The following is an 8,901-nucleotide window of genomic DNA, read 5'->3' as shown; positions in this document are numbered from 1 at the left end:
AAAAATGAATTGTAATAACTGCTGAACATCGACTGACCAGTTCTGAGCCAGGAAGTCCAGGATGTGCAGTGACGTCCTGTCGGCCAATAGGACGGCGAGATGGAGCGCAGTCTCCCCTTTTTCCTGTCGGCATGGAAACAGAGTGTGTGTGTTTATCGGGGTTAAACTCTGGTTGTGTGTATATGTATGTAAGTGCATGTCTATATACTTTCATGTGTGTATATGTGTATATACCCTTTGTGTGTGTGTATACTGTATGTGTATACAACTGTGTGTGTACCTGTATGTGTGTGTGCAGCGGCTGGCTCAGCTCCATCCTCTGAGCGTGCAGCTGAATCAAACTGTAGATGTCGCAGCTCTTGGTCGCCTCCTGCAGGCCGAGTCGCAGCGTTGCAGTAGAGCTGGGACTCCGCCTCACAAAATGAACGTCCTGGTACTTGAGCATGATGAAGTCTTTACGCTCCGTCCTGCACGCCACCAGCACACAGCATCAAATTCACTACAATGAACGACAGTACGACAACAGCAGAAAGACACACAACTGTGTGTGTTTGTCTTACATGTGACTGTGTTGAGACGGCTTCAGAGACGGACTCAGCAGGTTCGCCTCCAGTATTTCATTAAAACCAGAGTTACCAACATTCCTGGCCAACTGAAAGAAAGAGAGACACGATCACTGTGTGACTCACATGAGGTCACCGTGACCTTTGACCTTTGTCTACTGTAAGTTCATATACCAGCAGGTCTGAGGTCCCCAGGCTGTCCAGACTCAGAGACTGGATCCTGGACACGTGGACCCCCATCTCCCTGTGGATCCCTGAACACTCGATACAGGTCAGGATCCCCAGGTTGGTCGAGAGCCATCCAGGATCTACAGAGAGAGAGAGAAACATATATTATATTACACATTAAAAATGTTATAGTGTTGTAGGTACAGTGTAAACTTTGATTTGACCTTTGACATTTAATAGGCTGCATTTAACTTTTTTACAAAAGGTCGTAAATTACTCACATTCTGAGAAGTTAGAACAAAGAGTTTTCACCTGCTTCATAGTTTTGTTTTAAAATTGAAAACCAATACAAAATCACAACGGTTACAGATTAATTTATTTAGTTTCACTAATAAACGAATAAAAATACATTGATTGATTGATTGATTGACTGATTGGTTGACAGGGATTACCCGGAGCTCCACAGTCGCAGCAGCTGTTGTTCCCTGGCATCCGCCTGACGTCGTCGGTGATGGCGCGGGTCAGATCCTCCACGCTGCTCTCCTCTCCTCCTCCTTCCAGCCTCCCCCCGTCCAGAGCCACGCTCAGAGCCTCCTGCTTACTGTTACTGAGCACCGAGATCCAGCTGAAAACACACACACACACACACACACACACACACATCTTATGATTATCAACGTACAAGAGGATTCCAGTATCAGACTCTTTCAATAAAGTTTATTTATTTGTTACTTACGCCACACACTCAGCTTCATCTTCAGCCAGGAAGTGATATGTCCGATTATCTGGAGGACAAAAGGTTTGTTATAGAGAACATTATGTGTGTGTGTGTGTGTGTGTGTGTGTGTGTGTGTGTGTGTGTGTGTGTGTTTGCGTGTTTCTTACGAGAGATCAGGTCAAAGCATTTCTTGTCCTCCACGCTGGGTTTAACCTGACAGGTGAGTAGGTTGAGTCTGGTCGGAGGTTTATTCGGCTGAAAGAGACAGAAGAGTTTGAGGTGTTTTAAAAGTCTAAGTCTAGTTAAAAGTAAAAGTTTTGTATATGTGAGAAATGCACAGTGTTTTTCTGTGGCTGCTTCACAATAAGAGCCTCCCCATGTTTCATCAGTCACGTGCTTTTAATGTGAAGCAGCAGCAGTAAAGAATGTTTTCTTTGTATAAGAATCAGATGAACGTGTTAATCCAACGATTATCAATGAGATCAAATTTAACTGGTATACTTGGGTTTATCTGAAACTTCTTGCTGCGTCATTTCCTGTGACAACTATAATGACGAGATAATGACTTCATATGATGATTTCATATCCTAGGAATTATAATTTAAGGTCAATGGTAACACACACATACACACACACACACACACACACACACGGTGAGCTCACAGTAGCATGTGCGATCGTCAGGTAACAGTTATGAACGGAACATTTCCTTTTCTGCCACATTTTCCTCAACCTGAAACACAAACAGAGACAGTTTTAGTTGTGCGACTAATGTTGATCTTCAGCAGTTTATTGTGTTGTGTTTTTACCCGTCACTCTTCTTGTAGAGGAATCCTGCTCTTTCTGTTCCGTAATGTTTGTCTCCCAGCAGCTGATGCATACTGTACACCTGCTTAGGCAGAGAGTCCTACACACACACAGACACACACACACACACACAGTTTAATATCCTGTTGGACAGTGTTATCATGTCAGTGTTTGTGTGTCTGACCTGCTCCGTGTGGACGACCGGCCTCAGCTGATCTCTGAGAGAACACAGTTGTTTCTTCTCGTCTTCGTGACGCTGCTTCACCTGCAGACACACGACAGTTCACCTGAGCCCTGCTGCTCACGTGTGGTTTCACTGATCCGGGCTGACGTGATGTTATCAGGCTAAAATCATCTAAAATCATCTGGATAACTTTGTTTATCAAATGCAGCGAGAGTTTTTTTAATTTTTATTATTGAAACCAAGGGGCAACCCCCTGTTTGACATTTTGTCCTGCGCCATCCTGGTTTCAGGAGGATCAGGGGGTGGAGCCTGACTGAGAGCTCGAGGATAATACACGCCCACCTCCACCTGCGACCTGCACCATGTCTGAAACCTATCTTCTCTCAGATGACCAGCAGAGGGCGACTCCACTGGTTGCAAAAAATTATTCTACTTCTCACTTGATTCATAACGTCAGTAAACATTTTCCTAAGGAGTTTATGTCTCAATCTCTAGTTTCAAGTCATCTTCATTTTGTAAATTATGCTCCGCTTTGAGTCAATTAGACAATAAGCACCGTAGGCTTTGGGTCTTGGAAATGTGATTGACAGCTAGTACCATCAAATGGGTGCAGGGCGCAGGTGTAGGTGGGTGTCAGGCTCCACCCCCCGCTCCTTTAAATTAAAAAAACAAGATGGCGCTGGACAAAATGTCCAACTCAAAAACGACAGCTCGCAGACCGGGTGACATCACAGAGGGTTGACGCTTGACTCTAACTTGTTTCTGGGTTTTATTTCTTTCTGTCGGTCATTGTCGTACCGTGGTCAGGACCCCGTTCAGCTCCTCAATGTACTGCTTCAACCGCTCAGTGGTGGAAACACACTCCTGCAGGAAACTACACACACACACACACACACACACACACACACACACACACACACACACACACACACACACACAGATACAGTAAATCATGTCTTTTTACAACATGTAGGCCTGATAACGTGTTTGCGTGTCCTCACTTGTTGTGGCTGTGGTAGTGTTTGATGAGGTTCTGCAGCAGGTCAACGCCTCTCTTTGTCTTTATCTCGTTGACCTTAATCAGATACTGAGAGAGAAGAGGGAGACGACCACATGGTTTTAAAGGGAAGAAGGTCGTGTGTTTACATGTTTTGGAAGTGATGGATGAGTTTCAGAGTCGCTAAGGTGAAGTGTGGGGGACGATGATCAAGAGGAGCATTCGAGAGAGAACGGTCACTGTGACCTTTGACCTCCACAATCAAAGTTCATGAGTCCAACTAAACATTTATACCAAATTTGATCAAATTCCCTGAAGGCGTTCTTGAGATATCATGCTCACAAGAATGGGGCAGACGGACGGACAACCCAAAAACACAATGCCTCCAAGCAACTGGCTGTCGCTGGAGACATAAGAAAGAAAACTAAAGGAGAGGAAGAGAGAGAAGGAGAAAAATGAGCAGGGCTACATTCCAATTCCTTCATTTGCATCCCTCCATTTCATCCGGAGCTGGAAGGACTTCCTGGTAAAGGACCGAGGAATAATCAAAGGAGAGAATTGGGATTGTTCCCTCAGGTGAAAGTGACGGAGTCAGGAGGAGGGCAGGGTGTGTGTGTGTGTGTGTGTGTGTATGTGTGTGTGTGTGTGTGTGTGTGTGTGTGTGTGTGTGTGTGTGTGTGAGCGTGTCTGACCTCACACATGCTCAGTTGGAACGAGCGTCTCTCCTTCTCCAGCTCCTCAGCGATCTCCCCCCCGCTCACCTCGTTCCTCACCATCCCGTACTGACGAGCCAACTCCCTCTTCTCCTTCTCCACCTGCTTACTGCAAAACACGATGTGTGAGACCTCGCGTGTTTAGCTGAACCCATCTTTACAGACAGAGCTCTTTCAGGTGCGTGAGCAAAGAACTGTAGCGCTGGATTATAACGTATTATTTTGCACGACAGTCACATTTGTCAAATCCTCAAGAGTGAAGCCGAGAAAAAAACCCTTGAATGTTTGATGATCACTTACAATCTGCTCTCGTAGTCCCTCCACGCTTTGTCGAAAGGTTTCTTCAGATCCTGAGACAAGGACAAAGACGGGTGAGAGACAGCGCCACCCTGAGGCCACGTGGAGCTAATATGATGCAGTAATGGAAAGCAGTGAATGAAAAGATGGTCCTCACCCCCTTCACCTCCCTCAGGTCGCCTTTAACCAGGGAGTCCAGGAAGAAGTGGATGTTGTGGAGCATGCTCTTTAGCTGCACACACACACACACACACACACACACACACACACACACACACACAAACGTAAACACAAAATCACACACATTCAATCCAACATACAGTGATAAAATAAATCCTGGATCTGCACCAAATTTTAAAAGGTTCCTCTCTGACTTAAACAACATCGATCTACCTAGTTTAATGTAAATGTGTCACTCACCAGGTTCTTCATCGGAGAGACGAGCTCTTTAGAAAAGTCGGCCAGACGATAGAAGGCGGAGCCAACCTCGGACTCTCCGTTTGAGTGACAGTTGACCGACAGCTTCTCCATCGAATGAATGTACTGCTCCAGGTGAGAGACGTGTTCTGAGAGAGAGAGAGAGAGACAGGGTCAGTGCAGAGATCAGTGTGTGTGTGTGTGTGTGTGTGTGTGTGTGTGTGTGTGTGTGTGTGCGCGTGTGTGTGTGCGCGCGTCTGTGTTTGTGTGTGTCTGTGTTTGTGTGTGTGTACCTTGTCCTGAAGTATATTTGGCTTTAGAAGCTTTCTTCATTTTCTGCAACACCAGACGGTCACTGTCCAGAGCCTGAACGAACACACACACACATACGAAACAGTTCATATATTCATGCAGTTATTATAAAAATAATAATAATACATCAACACGGGCACTAAGATTAGATTTTTCATCAAATGTTGACTATTTGAAGATGTGCTTTGATTTTATTATTTGTTTTTAAGGCATCTATCAGGAGGAGGAGTTTACACAGTGTCGTCATTGTTTGCATTTGTCAGGATGACACCGTATTCTACTACATCCACCTTCATTCATTCTTCAAACCTCTTCTACCAACAGCACGATGTCTGGCATAAGAATGTATCTGTATCTCCTCCAATGTCTTATTATTTACCTCCTATTTATATAAATTATGAATATATGAAAGTTGTTTTTGTCGTTTTCTTTCTCTGAACTGTTTTTTCACATCGTCTGATAAATGAAGCTGGTTGGTTTAGAAAAAGTCCTCAAAGGGAAACCGGAGCCTCAGATCACTGGTTTACTGTTAACAAACTAAAATTCTCATGAAAGTTGTAATCTTCAACTTCCTGAGTCCAAGCTGCAGTTCACCTCATATCCTCATTAACAATAATCTCTCTGTCTCCTCCTCATTAACATTCACGATAACAATGAATACTAATGAGATGTAATCTGTTCCCGTGGTAACATATGCCAACTCTGTTGGGGGTAAAACTGGGGCGGCAGCAGGGGGGGGTCAGGGAGGCGCGGCTTGACAGCATGTTTTTGAGGCCAGTCAGAGATCTGAGGGTCTCCAGGTCAGCGACGCCAAGTGTGTGTGTGTGTGTGTGTGTGTGTGTGTGTGTGTGTGTGTGTGTATTGGGGGGTTAGGGGCCCACTGGTTTAAAGAAGCAGCGGGTAGGATTTAAGTGGATCTATCAGCAGAAATTGAATATAATAATAATAACAATGCACATACAGTATGCTAACAAGGAGTGCTGCTAACATTGGGTTTGGACAGCTCAGGGTTTTATTTACTCCACGGGAGAGTTGAGGAAAAGATTATATATATATTCACACATTTCATCTTAAAGCCTTGTGAGTTGTTTGCTAACGTTCGGCGTCTGCTACCAAACCAGCTGGTTGGTAAACTTCCTGAGACGTTGTATTAGCTCAGTGTAAACCCTGGACTGGTCACAAGGCTGACACAGAATCAGTGTACGGAGCGACTGTGCTAACCACTGCACCACCGTGCCGCCCAGATCTTTTATTTGGAGATACCTTGTTTGCCATTCATTATTTAGACAGTGGCAGCCAGCCATGTCTAATGTGTCCCACTACAGTTTCATAATGAACCACATTTTTACACACTCATATAAGATTTAAGATCCCTGAGGTCCCTCGTGTGTTTTGCTCTGTTGTGCATGAGAGCGAGCTGCGTTCTCTCGTGCACGCTCCCATCATCAAGCCTCCCAGCAGCTACCACCACAGATTGATCTAATTCTCTGGGAAACATTGAAATGTATTCTGGTTCTGTGTAGGGTGCTGCGTAGGGTGCACCTCTACGGCGTAGCTTTCGACGCAGAAGCATGAATTTGGTTTAACTCTGCTCGTTTCAATGTCAACATCCATTGAAACTCACCTCCATTGTGGTTGTGTATCCGTTGTGTGTTGTGTTGTGGCTGATGCATTCCTGTTTTCCATTAAAGAGCTTGTGTGAGACGGCAGTAAATGCACCAGTTACAATGATACGTAAAAGGTGAAGTTTGTCCAACTCTGGCAGGTGCAGTTAATATTAATAAGAGAACGAGGGAGAAGTAAACAAACCTAATAATATAAGGGAGAACCAGGGGGCCCCAGCAGCTCATTTTTGCCCTGAGGGCCTTCAAGCTATTTGGTTCGGCCCTGAATATGAGATAGAAGACAAAGTAATCATGTGACTTCCTGTGTGTTAGTTTCATTCATGAGGAAACATGAAAGCTCCTGAATGAGTGACACCACCTCCTCATACCTCCTTCTCCTCCTCCTCCTCCTCCTCTAGTACTGACCTCCTCCAGCAGGTAGACCGTGTTCCTGCAGCTCAGCATCCTGGAGGTGAAGGAGGAGGTGGTGGGGGAGCTCCAGTCCTCCTGCACCTCATGCACGAACTCCGGCACCGACACACACTCCGGCATGGTGCTGCAAACCACCGGGACCAACCGGGACCAACCGGGACCAACCGGGACAGTCTCACAGAGCAGAACAAAAGAACCAGAGCCAGTGACGATGCAAATCAATAAAACGATTTAAAGATCCACAGTGTGAAGGAGAAATAATCCCATCAGCTCTGAGTTCTGGTTCTAAACCTGATGATTAACGACCGGATCCGGTGCCTCCTCCTCGGTCACTTCACCGCAGCATCAGTCGCTTCTTCCTCCGAACAAAAGGTGAGAAAACCCCGCAGGAGAAATCATCTGAACGGGCGCAGCCTCCACGGTAAAAAAAACAGAGTATTTTAAATATGAAGTATTTTAAAATAGAATTCATGAAGGTTTTCAGATTATTGAGTCTTCATCCGGAGGAGCAGCCTCACTAACCCGCCCGGGTCTGCGCGTGAGAGCCGGCTGACAAAGAGCGGAGCAGCCGAGCGGGGAACCGGAGCTCGGGGCACCGGGGCCGGGTAGAGATGAGAGGATGCGTCCGGTGTCTCCTCCTCAGATTCATCTCTTCTCCTCCATCACCTGCTTTTCTCCGCGTTTCCTCCTTTATTCTCACCGCATGGACAGGCGCGTTCACGGTGCACGGCGGCGCGCCCTGCTGACCGAGCACAGAGGTGCACTGGGAAGAGGAATGAAGGTCCTTATAATAAATAATATTATTATATATTATTATATATTATATTATTATACATTGTTATACCATAATACCATCACTGTTTTAATACGTTTTATTTAGAACACAGAGGCAAACTGGGAACAGGAATGAAGGTCCTTATAATAAACTACCATCTAATACAGGACTGTTTTATTATTGTCAAACCTGCTCTCAGGGTTTTATTTAATTTAGAGCACAGTGAGGAAATTTAGTTTGGTTTTAGAGAAACAGAAAGAAAGAGAGAGAGGAAAGAAAAAATACTTTACACAGAAACAACCATATCACTTTGCTGTATATGGTTTTATTTTATTTTACTTAGAGCACATTAAAAAAGAAGTTGTTTTGTTTTAGAGACAGAAAGAAAGAAACTTGTTTAACATAATATGAAAATCACTTGGGTGTATATGGTTTTATTCAGACTGGTTTGTCTATAAACAGAAACAAAACTCAGAAAACAGATAGAGTGACGTAACCATCTCTGAAGCTAGCATGGCAGAAAGCAGAGAGGGACTCCTCGAACAGCAGCACAACCCAAACTGTTCACTGGTTTTCACATGTAACTTCCCTTCTAGTCTCTGACACGAGTTAACATTCATCTCCACATGATCCGTCATCATCATCAGAGTCTCAGAGGAAACAATCGCAGCCGGCGTCTGTAAACAAACCATTCAGACTTCCTGTGGTTCAGACTGAAGACGAGGACGAGGAGGTTTGGAGTCTGGAGGCTGAGTCCTGACTTTAACTCAGCTTCATCTGTCAAACTGTGTTTTTCCACATTATTACACTGAATTATCTACGAGTAAAAAGGTTCGGACTCCAGAGGATGAAACACATGTGAGCCTGTCCACTTCCTATTCCTGCCATTCTGATCTGATACGGATCCAGTTCGT

At 44.9% G+C, this 8,901-nt stretch overlaps 1 protein-coding gene across 2 annotated transcripts in view; it reads right to left on the bottom strand.

Moving 5' to 3' along the window:
- unm_sa1614 (un-named sa1614) overlaps positions 1-7,964 on the bottom strand; it is a 13,772-nt gene extending 5,808 nt beyond the window's left edge. For both annotated transcript variants that reach the window (XR_004613777.1, XM_034584603.1), the window contains exons 1-18: positions 7,207-7,964; positions 5,158-5,230; positions 4,868-5,013; positions 4,605-4,679; positions 4,451-4,500; positions 4,130-4,259; positions 3,442-3,527; positions 3,239-3,314; positions 2,441-2,521; positions 2,259-2,356; positions 2,113-2,182; positions 1,617-1,704; positions 1,468-1,516; positions 1,184-1,356; positions 738-871; positions 561-652; positions 281-467; positions 38-123 (exon numbers count right to left, since the gene is read on the bottom strand). Coding sequence is in view for 1 of the 2 variants with exons in the window: in XM_034584603.1 (XP_034440494.1) it covers positions 38-123; positions 281-467; positions 561-652; positions 738-871; positions 1,184-1,356; positions 1,468-1,516; positions 1,617-1,704; positions 2,113-2,182; positions 2,259-2,356; positions 2,441-2,521; positions 3,239-3,314; positions 3,442-3,527; positions 4,130-4,259; positions 4,451-4,500; positions 4,605-4,679; positions 4,868-5,013; positions 5,158-5,230; positions 7,207-7,332 (1,820 nt within the window). In the remaining variant the exon portion in view is untranslated. The remainder of the gene's footprint in view (positions 1-37; positions 124-280; positions 468-560; positions 653-737; positions 872-1,183; positions 1,357-1,467; positions 1,517-1,616; positions 1,705-2,112; positions 2,183-2,258; positions 2,357-2,440; positions 2,522-3,238; positions 3,315-3,441; positions 3,528-4,129; positions 4,260-4,450; positions 4,501-4,604; positions 4,680-4,867; positions 5,014-5,157; positions 5,231-7,206) is intronic.
- Between the last annotated feature and the right edge of the window lie 937 nt (positions 7,965-8,901).

Source organism: Hippoglossus hippoglossus, chromosome 5 (assembly GCF_009819705.1).
Source record: "Hippoglossus hippoglossus isolate fHipHip1 chromosome 5, fHipHip1.pri, whole genome shotgun sequence".
Lineage (NCBI taxonomy): Eukaryota > Metazoa > Chordata > Actinopteri > Pleuronectiformes > Pleuronectidae > Hippoglossus > Hippoglossus hippoglossus.
This window is presented reverse-complemented; position numbering and strand designations above follow the sequence as displayed.